The sequence below is a fragment of the Polypterus senegalus genome, chromosome 6 (genome assembly GCF_016835505.1).
Source record: "Polypterus senegalus isolate Bchr_013 chromosome 6, ASM1683550v1, whole genome shotgun sequence".
Lineage (NCBI taxonomy): Eukaryota > Metazoa > Chordata > Cladistia > Polypteriformes > Polypteridae > Polypterus > Polypterus senegalus.
In genome coordinates this window covers 181,389,356-181,406,719 of record NC_053159.1, presented here as the reverse complement: position 1 = coordinate 181,406,719, position 17,364 = coordinate 181,389,356, and the positions used below count along the sequence as shown (strand labels likewise).

The following is a 17,364-nucleotide window of genomic DNA, read 5'->3' as shown; positions in this document are numbered from 1 at the left end:
GGAAGAAAAGTGTAAACTTTAAAATAAATAAAATTAACACATAACACAAAACCATTGTCTGGCCAGAGAATACGTTATGGCTACCGTCAAAAAGCCCCTCCTCGCGCACCACAAAGTGTCAAATAGCGGATATAATGCATTTATTTGTTCCTGGCAAACAGCAGATTAGCCAAAACGTTACTCTCGTCTACGAATTCCAAAAAATCTAAACTAATTCCCCAGAACCTTGTTAAGCTATATTCGGTACTGAAGAAAAAGTACTCGATGAGAAACAACACAACAAATTGTGAAACATAAGAAAAAAGCTGCAACTTCTCAACAGGGTTTTGTGCTATTGACTGTCAAGATATAAACTGTCAATAAAGTTCTTACAAAGTGACCTTCACGGAATTCCCTCCTACGAACGCACAAGTACGACTTCGCGCATGCGCCCCACCCTCCAATCGGTTCGACCTCTGCTGCCGGTAAGTGAAGGGGAGAATGGGAAGCTGTTAAAATTTTACAATCCTATTTCATCCTTCTACAAGTGCCGCTGTTTTTACTGAAATAAAGCAACGTGTGTCTGATTTCGAGGTTAACGTTTTATTATCCGTCACTGGTTGCTATTTTTGGATATTTTTATTCCAATCAGAGATGACCTTAAATCTTCCTTGGTGTGGTTACTTGTTTTATTTCTTGCTTTTGCAGAGACAGGCCCGGGTGTTTAAGAACAATCCGACAGTAGGAGCAAAAATCCAATAAAGCCAACAGAATGTACGCCTGTGCGAAGTTTGTCTCCTCTCCAGCCTTGGTAAGTACACACGCCCAGTGTCGGTGCCGCGTTTTGCTCGAATCGGCGGGTTTTCGGCCGCTTTGCTGCACAGATCGCGGTGTTCACTCGGGCCTGTTCTCAAATTGTCCGTGCAAAGCATCCAGGAATTCTGCGAGACGAGCACAGTCCGGCTGTCAAAAGGCAGCGAAATGAGGCGTAGCCTTCGAGGAATAGTGAGCGGCCTTCTTTCCTGACGCTTGGATTTCCAGAGGCACTAAATGGCGAGTCGATGTTCAAGGTCATAAAAGAGAACCTGCTGTGAGGTGCGCGTTGACCTTTTTCCGAATAAAGGACAAACCTCTAAAAGCTTACCGTATTGGCAGCACGCGTGCAGAGTGATTTGTTTTAGTATTTAATTAAAAACAAGTAAAACATTTTAAGGAGGCCATCATTGGGGCCTTAGGGGCGTCACGATTTCGACACTTCTTGCAGTTCACATCATGTTCACTTGTACTTTGGAAAGGATTTATGCTGCATTTGCAAATTGTAGCATAAAATTGCAAAGCCAGGCAAAAATGTACTCAAGGTTATTTCCTGTACAAGCCTAATTTAACATAAACTACTTGGTTAATTTTAAATGTCTTCATTTAGAAACTATAGAATGTATAAATCTGCAGTTGAGTTTCAATGTGTGGTACTATATACCATACACACGAGATCAAGGCACTTCACTGGATAAATATTAGAATATTAAATCACACTGAAAAACCAGTGAACACAGTAAAATAACTAGTACATGTAGAAATCATAATGTTGAGAAGATACAAGGAACAGCCTAGAGAGAATGAAAAAAAAGCACAATGCAAGCAGAGAAGTTTTAAAAAGTAGCAGATGCAGGACTTCCATCTCGATTTCAAGAGTACAGTATGTTGAATGTCACAAATGTACACTAGGGTAGAGAAGATAAGCTACAGAAGTGTAGGGGTATGTCTTGAACATTGTGTAGTCTACACAAGATTGGCATCATTAGTTTATTTGTCACATCGGGATTAGTGTTGGATCAGTATTAAAAATTTTGACTTTAGCATCAGTTGCAGCTTTTGGGCCCCAGTGCAGTTACCAAAACAGTACCGATGTAAAAAAAAACTCCCTCCACACAACCCCAGCTATCTCACAACTGTGTCCTTTCCCCTGTACCCCTTTCTGCTCTACCACAGTTTGCAAATTATGATAGTGAGTAGTGGGTTAGTTTTCAAAAAATTTATATGAAGATATCATTTCAAAGAGCTTCCCTTTTGGTGATTTGAGCTAGATGTAAAATGTATCCCTCATCAAACACTGTCCCCCTTGGAGTTTGATAGCACTAATAAACTACTTGAGTGTATAAGGTGCTTGCAAACAACCGTTTACTTCTGGAATTGAATTTAACAGAATGCTATTATTGTACCTTTTGAAAAATTGGGTTTTTCAGTATGATGGACAACCCTAGTGTGGACAGTGTTAGCTGCAGTTCTATAGTGATTTCTGCTTTTCGTTGCAGTAAGTCCCTTAACCAGGGGTCTCATATATAAAGCTTTCAAGTGTGATCTGTGTATGCCCCCCAAAAAAAAAAAGATTTACAAAAACTGGAATACAGTAATCCCTCCTCAATCGCGGGGGTTGCGTTCCAGACCCTCCGACAGGTGAAAATCCGTGAAGTAGAAACCATATGTTTGTATGGTTTTATATATTTTAAGCCCTTATAAACTCTCCCACACTGTTAACATTATTAGAGCCCTCTAGACATGAAATAACATCCTTTAGTCAAAAGTTTAAACTGTGCTCCATGAAAAGACTGAGATGGCAGTTCTTTCTCACAATTAAAAGGATGCAAACATATCTTCTCTTCAAAGGAGCGCCGTCAGGAGCAGAGAATGTCAGAGAGAGCGCTCGCTAAGAAAAGCAAACAATCAAAAAATCAATATGTGCTTTTAAGTATGCAGAAGCACCGCGATAAAGCGGCATTTTGTAGAGGAGCGTCTGTATCTTCTAGGCAAACAGCCTCTAGGCAAACAGCCCCTCTGCTCACACCCCTCCGTCAGGCAGAGAGAGACAGAGAGAAGCAAACAATCAAGCACCACCGAGAAGCATATCTTATATCATTGAGGAGTTTTAGTTAATATGTAATACATGCTCTGATTGGGTAGCTTCTAAGCCATCCGCCAATAGTGTCCCTTGTATGAAATCAACTGGGCAAACAAACTGAGGAGGCATGTACCATAAAATAAAAGACACATTGTCCGCAGAAAGCCGCGAACCAGCGAAAAATTCGTGATATACATTTAGATGTGCTTACATTTAAAATCTGCGATAGAGTGATGTCGTGAAAGTCGAAGCGCGATATAGCGAGGGATTACTGTACGCACATTTTCTGCCTTGTAAATCTGCATAAGTGAATGTGCCTCAAGCCCAGTCCGGTTACCATATTTGGACGTGCTAATTAACGTCCTACATACGCAGTCAAAATGGTGCAGACCTTCATTGGTTTGTAGAGCCGCCTCCCACCTGACATAGCCAGGCAAACATGTACAACACCATCGGCAATTCTGCCAGCACGACTGTGCCTTAAAATAAGTTAATTATGGGTTGACACAGGCCACCGAGTCACAATGTTTGTCAGCCTCATCTTGACATCACAGATGACTTTTATGTTAATGGAAAGTAACTGCTTACTGTTAACAAAAGCAACTTCATTCTTGCCCATATTGCAAAATATGAGTGCAGTCAGTTGGCCCAGTTACATTAGCAAAACTGGACACTGTTGTAAATTGCATTTTTATGTTGGCCTGTGCACCCACACCATACGGAAGCAAAGTGTAGCATCTCATCAGTCAGTTTATGGCTTCCAGCCCAGCAGGCTTGATGGAATTGAAGCTTGGCTGAGATATTCCTGATCTCTCGGCCAGTTTCTTATGGTAGGTGCCTGTTTCTATAAAACCAACATATGTTAATACTGGGATATAATTGGGTGTAGCCCAGTTTTGGGCTGTCTGTGTTTCTAATGCTGGGCCCATCTTGGCACATAGTTCCAAGGGAATGGCTCTTGAGTGCCTAAATTGGCTTATAAACCCCTTAATCCTGCTGGTCCCTAAAAGCTTGTTCCTTTCATAGATGACTATTTGTGTACTCTTCATGTAGTACTAAACAAGTGGTGATGTGTTCAGACTATTAGGCAATAGGGCATGCTATTGGAGCTTTCTGTATGCAGGGAGTGAATCACACCTGTGGTTTTACTTTTGATAACGAGTGACTGCATGGATTTCAAATCCTGAGAAGTGACAACAGGTAGTTGATACAAACCCAAGTAGGTTCTTCAGTGCAAATATGCCACATTGGCTCTCTTAAAGGCACCAAACAGAAATGTACAAATCATTCATTACTTTTAATGTTGAGTTGTCATTGAGGTGGTTTGGTTGTATTTCCCTACTTTATCAAGGGTGTCATTGTTTCCCACTTTCTATGAAATGCGTACAGATGGGTTAGAGTTGCCGTAAATATATGCAAATTCTACAATTATATTCAAGTTTATAAATAGCCACTTTTGTGTGGAAATTTGTTTTATAAAGCTGCCCCCTAATCCTCTTGTCTGGGTGGGCATGCAAAGATAAGTAGTTTTTATAGCATTTAATTATTTGCCAGATTCATCATTATTTTAAAAGTTATGTACGTGTTTCATTATTTATAGGAGTGTTACATGGCTTTGTTCCATGCATTGCTTTTGTGTTTGTAAATCTCCATATGTGCTAAACCGGTCTTTAGAGACTAGTGCAATTAAAAATTGAACCGAATTTTACATTAAGTCCCCTTTGCCATTTAGCGTGTTGTCTCAAAAATTAAACTTGCCTGTAGATTAGGGAAGGTGAGCAGTCTCATTTATTGGAATTATTAAATGAATTATTTATTGATCCTATACATTTAGTTTTTGTTGTTACATGTAGAGTATGTGGGCCAGGCAGAATAAAGATTTAGGTTTTTCACTGTAGTTTAGATGGAATTGTCACATTTAGTAACACACCTTAAACCCTTTATAAACTGTGGCACTGACAAGAGCCTGCTGTGGGTGCTTTTTCCCATTTTTGTTCAAATGAACGATTAGAAAGTGAGCATAATACAATATAAGCCAATATGGACTTCCTCCCATGTTGCATTTGTATGGACTGTGGAAGTTACTGGGCCGCCTTTATGAACCTGGGTAAGTTTATGAGTAAATGAAGAATAGTATACAAAGGGGAACATCTATACAAACTGACTATGGAGAGAAAAAAGGGAAACTGCTTAAAATAGTAGAGTCTGCAAAAGCATTTTTATCTCCTTCAGAAAAGAATTAAAAATAACCCAGTGGGGCATAAAAGCAATAGTCAGACAACACTGAACATAAATCCAAGGAGTTGTATCTGCTTTCTTGATATTTTGAGTGCTGAGAATTAATCCACACTTGTGACCCTGAAATGTAAAAATGTACCTTAAATGTATAAGTTTAATGAAAGTTTAGTATAAAATTACTCATTATTTATAAATAAACTATTTAATGCAGAGGCCAGTGTTTGTTTTTTGTTTGGGGTTGTTTGAAAATTCTGTTTATGCAACACTCCACTTGGATGTACTTTTTGCTACTTGCATTTGCATTGTTTGAGTGCGGTGTAGTGAGGGAGAATTAATAGGAAATTACTATAGAAAATGAAGGGTGCCCAAAATAGTTATTCAGTACCCTTAAACAAATTGTATGGTTGGTAGGTTATGTTGTGTAATACCGGGTTCCTTTGGCAAATTTGTTTTAAAATTTTGTCATTTTAAATGCTCTCCTTATTTAACTCCTCCTTTCTTTAGGAATGTGTATATTTATATGGATATGTCATATTTGCCTTCTAATTAAAGCATTCTTTAGTGTAAAAGCTCAGAGTTTTGGTCCATGCAGATATGAGTAGAATGCCAGAATCGGCAAGTGTGTGTATTTCTATTTTTAAAGTGTTACTATACAAAGTCATTCAAGTTTGTGACACTTTTACTTTGTTCTTGAACTTGTTTTTCCTATTCATTTTGAGCATGAGATTTTGATTTTTTTTTTTCTCCTCAGTTTATTTTAACAGACTCCTTTTTTACACTTAGTGACATACTTCATCAAGATATTTCACAGTTGTTTAGAATTTTTTAATGTTTGAGCTAAGGTGTGTTTTGTGGCCACCTCAGTGTCCCACAGTGAGTAGGAGGTGAAGGTTGAGCCAGAACACCTGTGTGTTTAAGTCCAGTACTTCAGCCAGTATTCTTCTGCTGTGTTCACATTCTGTAGAAATGAGAGCACTACATGAATGTTCAGTTATCATAATGTTGACTTTTCACCCCATTAAGTAATAAAAAAATAAAATCACCAGGTCAGCCACAAATGGCATTTTTGCTTGGTGATGTACCTGCTTAATACATTTAGCTTGTTTTTTCATTTCTTAAAAAAAAAACTTGAATTACTTTGTGTATAACAAGTGGCAAATCATCAGTAACCTCATGCTTCACCCAAAGCACTAAGCCTAAATTCTTGCAAAAATAATAGTGGAAAGAAAAGACATTACAAGCGAAATCTCAGAAAATTCATATTACTAATTCAAAAAGTTGACTGCTGTCTTTGACCTCCATTGATGAAGTGAACCTTATAATGGAGTGTTAACAATGTACATGTAAGTAGAACAAAGACCGGAAAACTATCTAGCCCCCTTAGGAGTGCAAACCCAAGATGTCGAAAGCTCAGAGTGCAATGGTGGGTAGCCCTGGGTGGTGGAATTGATGAGTGATATGGGATGCGGAAAGAATCCCAGGTGACTGGAGGTGGAGTGCACAGATTCTCTTAAAAAAAAAAAAGTGCTGTAGTGTTGGGATTATTGGAGTTAAATGATTGGAACACTTCATCAAAGTGGTTAGTGTGATAGATAATAAATTAAGAGAACTTAATAAAATATGATAAACTGCATGCGCTTATTAAAGGTAAAAGAACAGCTATTTATTGTCTGTAAGGTTAAGTAAAAGAGATGAGTGGGAAATCAAGCCATATTATGCAGTTACGGTTCTGAAAATGACGTACAGTAGAATTCCAAGGGAAATAGTGTTGTGGTATCTAATAAAGGGGAAACTTCCAGAAAAGCTGGTAGTATTGAAACAGTGTGTAAAGGATTGGTAACAACATTAAGAAAAGCATTTATGCATGAAGAGAAGGATAGTTGAGTGGCGCAGGGCCTTGGAACTGGAATAACTGAAATGAAATACTGGCATCCAAATATCATGGTTTGCAACAAAATGCGATTGGGCAGACTTTTCAATACATTGATAGTATTTGCTTAGATTTTAATATAATCATAGAGTAAAGCTGTGAAGTGAAAATAGGTGATAGAATAATTACGACATAGAAGAACGATTGGGAGGTGTCTGGGATGATCTGTGGTTAAAGGATGCCAAGCAAAATAAGTTAAAGATCTTTGTAACGGTAATAAGGTGCAAGTGTTGATGTGTGGTGCAGAAATAAAGCAAAGAAGATAAACTTGAAAGAACTTAAATGAGAATACTGTGATGGAATTTGTGCATCCCTTTAAAGGAGAAGGGTTAGAGTGATCAGTGTGTAAATGAGAGACGTTAGATTGAAATGGGATGGACATGTGGTGATGAGAAACAAGGAGCGGATGATGAAGTGAGTAGGAATGTGTTACCATTGTAAATGGCAATAGAACTGCGTGATGGGCATCATGTAAACGCTGCGGTGGGCTGGCACCCCACCCGGGGTTTGTTTCCTGCCTTGCACCCTATGTTGGCTGGGATTGGCTCCAGCAGACCCCCATGACCCTGTAGTTAGATTGTGGTGGGTTGGATAATGGATGGATGGCATCATGTAAACTAAGAACTAGAAAGTAATAGGATGTGTTTTTGAAAACTGATAAATATAATTAATTACAAGTCTTGACCATTGCTGGTACTCTCCATTGCACGGGTCGCAGTACTCATCTGCAGAAAAAGTTATAAATTCCTTGCTTCTCCATTAAGTCATGGCTGTGCCCATTTGCAACATACCCTAGACAAGCCCACTTTATCTGGATATTCATCCCATTCTGTATGTGCTATATAAGTGTAAAACTAACTGTAAAGTGGCTTATTTTCCCTTTCACAGAAAGGCTGGGGTAGCATCCCCAGATTTTTTTTCTGTACCAAGTGAGTGTACATTTACAACCTTATGGACGTGGCTCATGTCAAGCAACCGCCCATTCAGTAGCAGATTACAACAGTTCTAGAAGTGTGTTGTTACTTTTGTGGAAATCACAGTTAACTTCAATTCTTTGAGTCTTATAAGGTTGTCTATATTGTATTTACCATTTTTTATTTTTTTTAATGACTTTTTTCGCTCATTGTACATTTAGTGCTTACAATATCTTTGAATAATGTTTGACTTGGTTTTGTATTAGAAATCTGTAAAAGCATCTTAAATGTCATCTGTTCAACCCATACAAACATCTTGAATGTTGTCTGTTTTAAAAGTTAGGATTAGCTACACGTTACAATAGCAAGTCGGTATATAGAAATATGTTTGGGTGAAAAATATGACATCCAGGACACCTATAAGGGAGTATCGGAATCGGGCTGTGCACAGAATTGGGTCCGCATATGAAGACTTTGTAAGGGTTAGAGGATGGTTACTTCATCTTAGTAACTACTTACTTTTAAGATTGCCAACCTTTTTTCCTTTCATTTTTTTTTTTCTTTGATTACTTTTATTTATGTTGGTGGCATTTAAATGAAGTTAATAAAAATTTGTCTCTTAATGATTTGAACACCCTTTTTAACTTTTTATAGCATATTTGCATTTTAAGTTTTAACAAAAATTGGTCACAAAAACAATTACCTAACCTGTGGTGACATTATTAAGCAGTGTAGGGAAAAAAGTTGGTGAATGGTCAAGGGAATAGTTTCTTGCTGTCTTCCTTCTGCTTCTAATTGTACATTATACTGCCTCTGATGGATCTGTGGGATTATGCTGTTAATGCCAAATTAGGACCCCACTATCTTTATGCACTGAGATGCCAACCGACCAGACAACTTTATTCTAATTATTATATCTCCCTTGTTTTTGCATCACTATTGTCAAGTCTGTAGAGTATAGTGAAATTTTTACTTGCATGTTTTAAGCAACATGCAACACTTTGCATGTACTCTCTAATCAATAGTCAGCCACTCTCTGGCACCGTGATACTTATTTTACTTCAAACCTTGGTGACCTTTTAAAAAGTGGTGAAACTTGACAAAGTCTATTGCTAATTTAGCTTCAAGGAATGATGTGTGTATTTACATATTCCCTTTTACAGACTACAGTTGTAAAAAGTGTGTAAAGCATTAAGTGTTTGAGCCGCTCACTGGCGGAAATAAACATAAGGTTTATGGTAGGAGAAGCATTACAAAATATTACAAAGCCACTAAATGCTATTCAGGGTTGCAGGGACAGAGCCAATCCTGGTAACATCAGGCATATTGCAAGAACCAAATCTTGGCACTGTGTTTGTTTCTTTGTTTAGCTAATAGCTAAGTTTTCCCAATGTCTTGTCCAGATGGTTGTCAAGGTTTCTGCTTCAAACTCCATGTCTCAGTAGTTTTTTCTGGAGTCCCACAACTCTTGAGTAAAGACGTGCTTCCCGGCGTCAGTCCTAAATGCAGTATCTTCTTAATTTCCATTGGTGTCCTCTTAATACTTGATTTAGTGTTAAGCTGTAAGAATTTTGCTGGATGTACTTTATCGATGCCTTTGAGGATTTTTAAGACCTTGATTAGAACTTCTGCTCAAGATTAAATAAGTTTAATTCTCTGAGCCTGTAAGAGTTGGATTGTAGACATGTCTTTTAGTCCTGGGATACTCTTGGTTGCTCTCGTCTGCACAGCTTCAGGTACTGCTCTGTCTTTCTTGTAGCATGGTGACCAGAATTGTGCTAAAACACCACACAGTGATGCAAATATTGGTCACTTGTGAACTTTTTTTCAGACTTGAGTAGCGGTACAGAAAACATTTAGTCTCATTAAGGTAGTATTTCAGTGAGAAATGTAAATTTACTTTTGACTAGTGGATTTGTTGTAACGAATGCTTGCAGATGCCGTGATGTCTAGCACAGGCTATGGGGTCTGAATGTCTGCTTTTATACTTCACAATTTATTTGTATGGACAATTAAATAAAAGAATGGCTTTTTTCTTCACAGGTCCGTACTGGATCCCTCTCACTCTTCAGACCCATTTCTGCAACAGTGCTGTCCCGGCCAGAGGTCAGAACTGGAGAGGTAGGCATGTAAATGTTTTTGTCTTAATGTGTTTTTCATTACAAAGAAATCCTAGAACAAAATGAAATACAAGTGCAGTTGTTGTAGTCTGTTTTGATAAAGCTAGCTAACTGCAGTTATCTTTTTTTTCCCCCCGTACACTGAGGTTATTTTTTTACTTTTCTGTACAGGGCAAACTTGCTCTTGTGAGTGGGACACAAAGCCCCTTTTCCCAAATAGCACTAAGAGAGTTTCAGACCAGCGCTGTCAGCCGAGATATTGATACTGCTGCCAAGTTCATTGGTGCTGGTGCTGCCACCGTTGGAGTAGCTGGCTCTGGAGCCGGTATTGGAACAGTGTTTGGCAGTCTCATTATTGGTTATGCCAGGTAATACCACTTTAATATTTTTAATATCCCCTAAATAAAAGCATGCCTTGTGTTGTTTTGATGACCTAATGTTGCTGGTATAGGCTTCAGCCCCTATGACACTGAATTGCATTTAATGGGTTTTGGTATTTTTTTTGTCATTGTCTTTTGTAATGTCGTTTAGTTAAATAATTTAAATAAATACAAAATAATGGAGATTCAAAATACTGTATAATAAACTTTTTCTGTAAGATAGGTCTGTGATCACTGTAAGCTGTATACATGCACACTGTATCATACCTCTGTTTTGTTTTTTTTTTCCTTTCTTTCTACAGAAACCCTTCCTTGAAGCAGCAGCTATTTTCTTATGCCATTCTGGGGTTTGCCCTGTCTGAGGCCATGGGTCTCTTCTGTTTGATGGTTGCTTTCCTGATCTTGTTCGCCATGTAATGATTCTGCTTGTAAAATTGGCTTGGTTATAAGCTAGAAATGTGACTACGTGTTTTACAGTCGATATCAGAATCATTTTGTCATGGACGTGTATATTTTCCAAAGTTTTGTTGAAACTTGTCAAAATAAAGAAAACATTGAACATGTAGTGTTGTTAGAATACAGCCGATTACACAATTAAACGTGGATCTGACAGTTTAAATATTCACAATGTTTATGACTGAAGGTTTGTTTCCTGCAAGTTATTTGGTTAAGATTGATATTTGGTCCTTCTAAATTCTGACGTGCAATCGCATATGTCAGCTTTAACATTGATACATTCCACTGTGCAATTTAGTCAAACACAACTATCTGTTTTTTAATATCTGTTAGTTGAAGATTTTATATACCAGCTTAAGTGCTCTGTGCAAGAAAAGATTGTTAAAACATTTTTATTCATCTTATGTTTATATACAAAGCACTTTCACAAAAGCAGTGATCTGTAGAAAGATACTGTTCTGCCATCTAAAGATTCATTATGCTCAAACCAGTCCTCATTTGATAGCTAAAACCTGGTTAGTTTAGGGACTTCATGGTTGGCGTGTAGCTGGAGGTTATTTTTATGAGTCTAAAACATTCACCGTGTTGCACTTAAATGAGGAATCACTGTCCAAAATGTGAAATTCTATTTTTGAAATTGTAATTGGCCATTAAAATGTGATGATACCCCCCCCCACCCATTTCATGAGAATTAATTTGTGCTGTTTTCGTATCATTTAGTAAAACACTTTTGCAACTTTACACAATTAGTTATATTCAAACATCTCAGATATAAATAATTCACTCTTACCATTGAACTGTCTTTAATGGTTTAGAAAAACCAAACAGATATATGAAACTGTCATTCTAAAATCACTAGTGCAGAAAAAAGGCTTCCTTGATTTTAACTCGGTGAATTTTATAAAAGTGTAAATTAAAACATCGGGCTGGGTTTTGCACACCTAGATAGAAGAATCTGAAGAGGTGTTCATTATTTGGACAGTTGAACTGGCAAGAAATAATTGACTGTGTTCTGTGAATGAATGCTAGAGTGCTCGTATATAGATAATTCAAGAAACAAACATTTGGAAGACCTCCAAAAGCATTTGTATAATGTGAGGGGTGTTCATAATGTATGTTATATGTTGGGGGGCCTTCAAAAAGACCTTACGCTTAATGGGGGGGACTGGACTATCAAAGTTCGTTACTTTGTAATAATCGGCCTGCAGCCCTACACTTAGTCTACAAGCTTCAGAACGGTTTGCCGTTTTGGTTTAGCCAAAGGTGTGGTAAGTACCACTTTTTTCAGCAGTTTTTAAATTGCCTACCAACTTTGTTCACATTTATAGAGATTTAATCTGATTTATACACTAGAGTGAATTCCCGATATTTATGCTGTTTGTTTAGAAGTGTTTTGGTAGTTGAAATTACTGGTTAATGAGTGTGCAGTTTAGTATGACCTGTCCTGCTCCTCTTTAGCATTCATAATGTTTTACATGTGTATGCTTCACTCTTTAGTTCTTATTTAGATTCAAATAACAGTGCGGACTGCAGAAACATTGAATTAAAAACAAAACCAGAATGTTAAAAGCAGTGTGAAAAAATTGTATTAATTATCTGTCTATCCCTGCATATTCCACTACCAGGGCATGCAGGGCCAGAGTTAATTCAGCTTCCTCAGATGGTAATGCTGGACATTCATGCACACACTCGACTCTCTTGTAGCTGAAAGCACAAAACTCGTCAATGTACTAATTATTTGAGCCCAGCAATGCTTTTACAGTAGAAGGGTCTGCCTATAACTAATGACCAAATGAGGAGGCTACATACAGGAAAAGCCGGAGGACCAGATGGAATCGGCCCTTGAGGACCTGAGGTCTGTGCTGACCATCTTTGTGGTGTCTTCGGCAAAAAATGCCACTGCTGGGAAAAACGTCCTGCATTGTAAGGCAGGAGCCTTTTCAGGTAATGACTACAGACCAGTGGCATTTGGGCCCTGAAGCAAGAAGATCATTAAGAGGCTGGACCTGGACTATAGGAGTCCTCTTGATGTAAACCACCTGGAGCCACTGCAGTTTGCCTATCAGATAAAGAGTGGAGTGAAGGAATGCAATGATCTGTCTGCTCCACAAGATTTATTCTCACCTGAAAAAAGGTAGCTACACTGTGAGGATTGTTTTTTTGATTTCTCCAGTGCCTTCAATATCATCCAGCTTTCTTTAAAGAAGTAAAGTCAGAGATATGCAGGTGGATGAGCCTGTGGTGCCCTGATAATGGACTATCTGGCAGCAGACCGCAGTCTGTGAGATTCGAGGACTGTGTGAGCAACACTGGAGCACCCACAAGAAACAGACCTGTCTGCTGTACTCTTCACTCTGCACATCTCTGACTATAAATATAATAGCAGGGTGGGGTGTATTGATAAAGGCGGACAAGACGGAGGAGTGGAGTCAGGTAGGGGACTTTGGTGAGAACTGTCTGTAACTCAGCAAAACCTAGGAACTGCTTATTGACTTCTGCTGCATCAAGAGTGCTGTATTCCCCGTCACTGTTCAAGGAGTGGATGTAAATGTTGTCAACTCCTATGAGTACTTGGGGGTCTGGTCCACATCAACAACAGGCTGGATTGGTCTTATAACACAGAGGAACTATACAATAAAAAGGGCAGAGCAGGCTTGTTTTCTTTAGGAGATTGTGTTCCTTTAATGTGACAAATGACATCTTTCACATCTACAACTCCTGTGATGTGCTGGGCTGGTAACATCATTTCAAGAGAGGGCCACCAATTCATCAAGCTAATTAAGAGGGCAAGCTCAGTCATAGGATCCACTCCAGACCCCCTGAATGTAGTAGAGGAGGAGAGAACTGAATCAAAACTGAGTGCCATTATGAACAATGCTGCACATCCTCTCTCTGATGCACCAATGCGGAGGACTTTCAGCCAATGAATCATTCAACAGAAGTGCGTTTTAAAAAAAAAAAAGTGATGGGGCTCATTTATACTGACAGCAATATGTCTGTACAGTGCCTCAAAAGGTACTGGTTTAAAAAAAAAAAGGTTTTTATTTCAAGTCAAGTCAGAGGTTTTCTTTCTTTTTAATATTTCTAGTTTGTATTAGAGGGACATGGTGGTTGTTTGGGATATTTATTGAACTGAGGAAAAAACAAATGTGTGTGTGTGTGTAATAAATATATATATATATATATATATATATATATATACACACACACACACAGTATAGTGTGTATATATACACTGATCCGCCCCAATGTTAAACCCACTGTCTACTGCTGTAAATCACATTAATGATCTTGGTACAATGGCACCTGTCATATTAGGCAGCAAGTACACAGTCAGTTCTTCAAGGTGATGCATTAGAAAGCAGGGGAAAATGGTCAGGCATAAGGACCTGAGTGACAAGGGACAAATTGTGGTAACAGGATGACTGGGTCAGAGCATCTCCAAACCAGCAGGTCTTGTGGAGTGTTCCCAGTGCGCACCTACCAAAAGTGTTCCAAGGAACGACAACTGATGACAGGGTCATGGGCACCCAAAGCTCATTGATGCCCAGGAGGCACAAAAGGCTAGCCTGTCTGGTCTGATCCCACAGAAGTGCTACTGTAGCACAAATTGCCGTAAAATTTAAAGCTGGGCGTGACAGAAAGGTGTCGGAACACAGAGTGCATTGCAGCTGCCTATACAGTGCAGAGCACAATGTCCAACGCAGTGGGCATGGGAGCATTAGAACTGAGCAATGGAAGAAGCTGATCTGGTCTAATGAATCAAAGCTAGGTGTGTGTGTGATTTACCTGGAAAAGAGGTAGCAAGCCGGCAGAGGCAGTGGATGCTTTGGGTAATGTTCTGCTGGGAAATCTTGGGTCCTGGCATTCATTCTGGTGTTACTTTGACACATACCACCTACCTAAAGACTGTTGCAGGGCACGTACACACCTTCATGGCAATGCTATTCCCTGATGGCCGCAGCCTCTTTCAGCAGGATAATGTACTCTGCCACGCTTCAAAAAACTGTTCACTATATAATAGACAGATATGAGAGGCACTATATATCAAATCAAAATTTATTTATAAAGCACAATTTTAAAACACCATAAGTGTAAACCAATGTGCTGTACAATAAAATCAAAATAATCATTAACCAGTAAAATGAATAATCAGTAAACAAAGTACAAAAATTACATAAATACTAAAAGAAGAAAGTTAAAAGAACTGATTAGAAGATAAACAATTTACAGAAAAACAATGGATATAAAACAAATAAATAAAATTGATACCAGAGTTACTCATATGCAGTTAAAATTTGAGTTGATGGTGCTGACCTAATTTCAATTGGCAGAGTATTCCATAACTTTGGTGCTAGTACTACAAAGGCACGATCACCCCTTGTCTTCATTTTAGACTTTGGCACAACCAACAATTGCTGTTGAGAGGAATGTAATGAGTAGACTGGTGTATGTCGAACCAGCAACTAGGCCAGATAGGATGGGGCAACACCATTTAGTGACTTATAAACCAAAAGTAAAATTTAAAAATGAATCCTAAATTCAACTGGGAACCAATGAAGCGAGGCCAGAATTGGAGTAATGGACACAACTTTCTGAGACGCAGTAAGAAAACGAGCAGCAGCGTTCTGAACCAACTGCAGCCGAGAAAGATTAAATTTACTGATTCCAGAATAAAGTGAATTACAATAATCGAGATGCGATATAATAAAAGCATAATAATAATATATGGACAGATAGGAAAGGTACTATATAATACATAGAAAAGACACTATATAATAGATGGCTAGATATGAAAGGCACTATATAATAGATTTTAAAGAATTTTAATTATTTAAAGAATGATGGCACTGGAGGTCAGTGTTCACATGGTAACCCACTTCTGAAGAGTATAGACCTCTACACAAGAAAATTATTGGCTGACTAAGCTCGAAAGTCTCAGAGCACTGGCAAGCATAGGCTGCCCCGAATGCGAGATATCTGTTTTTTTCTTCCTTTGTCTTCATTAAATGGGGCACCCAGCCCTTTAACAATCTCTCTGGAATATTCTCCTTACTTTACAAAACTTGCTTTGTGCTTCATTTTTCACTCTAGGTAGCTCTAGAATATTTAATTTTGTTAGAATCTCTCATATTTCCTTCTGCTTCCCAAAGGTGTCCATAACTTGATATGGTTCAAAAAAGGCAAAAGTGTTGGTATAATAATAATAATAATAATAATAATACATTTTATTTATATAGCACCTTTCCCATGCTCAAGGCACTTAGACATTTATTACATTATAATAGAAAACTCTTCATGTTAAGATGCTAAGGTATATACCTTGTCCCTCAATCTACTATATAATAAAAAACTAAGTTCTGGGTGTCCAGTTTCTCCAAGCAATCTGATTGGTCAGTTTGGCTTTGGTGATGCAATTGAAAGAGGAAGTGTGAGTGGGAATCACACAAGGAGGAGTAAAGGTGTAAGAGGCACACTGAGAGAGTCGCCGTCAAAGACGGCAAGTGTAAAACCAGACAGGAGGTCAGAAAGGCACCTAAATAATTACTGAGAGTCTGAGAAGCAGGGTTTGCGGGAATGCACTCGAGAGAGGGTGCGGCGGGTTAGAGAGGTTGAGGAAAGGCACTTAAGATACACGTAGGGCAAGAGGTCGCAAATAATTTTTTAATGATTCTATTACTGCTTAAATCCAGTGGAGGGCTGTGGGAGTCAGAACGTACCCTGGCAGCATCAGAAACAAAGCAGGAATAACTGATGTAAATGCAGTCCACAGGGAGCTCCTGCTTAGCATCGTCAACTGTCACTTAATGCTCAGTTTCACTCACCACCCTGAGGTACGTTAAGAATAGCAAATGGGTGGACATTGCTTGTTCTTTCCATCTTGTTAAAAACTGTTATTGACTGAGGGAACACCATATCAGGTTGGGGAGTATTCAGTGGTATAGTGTGTTGCTGCACCCAACACACGACAAAACAACTCCAGGTCCTGGTTGGCAACCCCCGAGGCAGACACATGGTCTAGTCCCACCCTCTGGAAATGACCCTGTATCTGCCGCAGCCAGGAGTTACATGGGTGTCCCCTTGGCCTGGTCCAGCTGCTCGGGTACTCAGCAATGAGGATCTTGTGAGCTGGATCACACTCAGGTAATCGTGTCACATGGCTGTAATGCCGTAACGGACGCTCCCTCACAATGCAGGTAATGTGCCTCATTCAGGACTCCATGAGCAACACAAAGTCAAACTAACGGTACCCAAGGATTCTCCGAAGAGACACTGTACTGAAGGAGTCCAGTCTTGATCTCAGGTCACTGGATAGCGTCAATATCTCGCAAACCATATAACAAGACAGGAAGCACCAGGAATCTAAAGACTTAGACCTTCGTCTTTTTGAAGATACCAGGAGCACCACACACCTCTTTCAGTGACCTCATGACACCCTCATGCTCTCCCA

General features: G+C 38.9%; 1 protein-coding gene across 2 annotated transcripts; it reads left to right on the top strand.

Moving 5' to 3' along the window:
• The first annotated feature begins 358 nt into the window (after positions 1-358).
• Positions 359-11,082, top strand: atp5mc3a (ATP synthase membrane subunit c locus 3a). Of its 2 annotated transcripts, none has more exons than XM_039757685.1 (5): positions 359-464; positions 688-790; positions 10,001-10,078; positions 10,249-10,445; positions 10,760-11,082. In XM_039757685.1, exons 2-5 carry the CDS (start codon positions 752-754, stop codon positions 10,872-10,874), a joined length of 429 nt encoding a protein of 142 aa, XP_039613619.1. In that variant the 5' UTR covers positions 359-464; positions 688-751; the 3' UTR covers positions 10,875-11,082. The 2 variants fall into 2 exon arrangements, with proteins under 2 accessions (XP_039613619.1, XP_039613620.1); XM_039757686.1 differs by lacking the exon at positions 359-464 and adding an exon at positions 483-573.
• Positions 11,083-17,364: the final 6,282 nt, after the last annotated feature.

Excerpts from the sequence above, each read along its gene's own strand:
- atp5mc3a (XM_039757685.1), top strand. The coding sequence starts at position 752 with ATGTACGCCTGTGCGAAGTTTGTCTCCTCTCCAGCCTTG. Across the intron at positions 10,079-10,248 it reads CAGAGGTCAGAACTGGAGAG|GGCAAACTTGCTCTTGTGAG; the intron begins GTAGGCATGTAA and ends TTTTCTGTACAG. Across the intron at positions 10,446-10,759 it reads CTCATTATTGGTTATGCCAG|AAACCCTTCCTTGAAGCAGC; the intron begins GTAATACCACTT and ends TTCTTTCTACAG.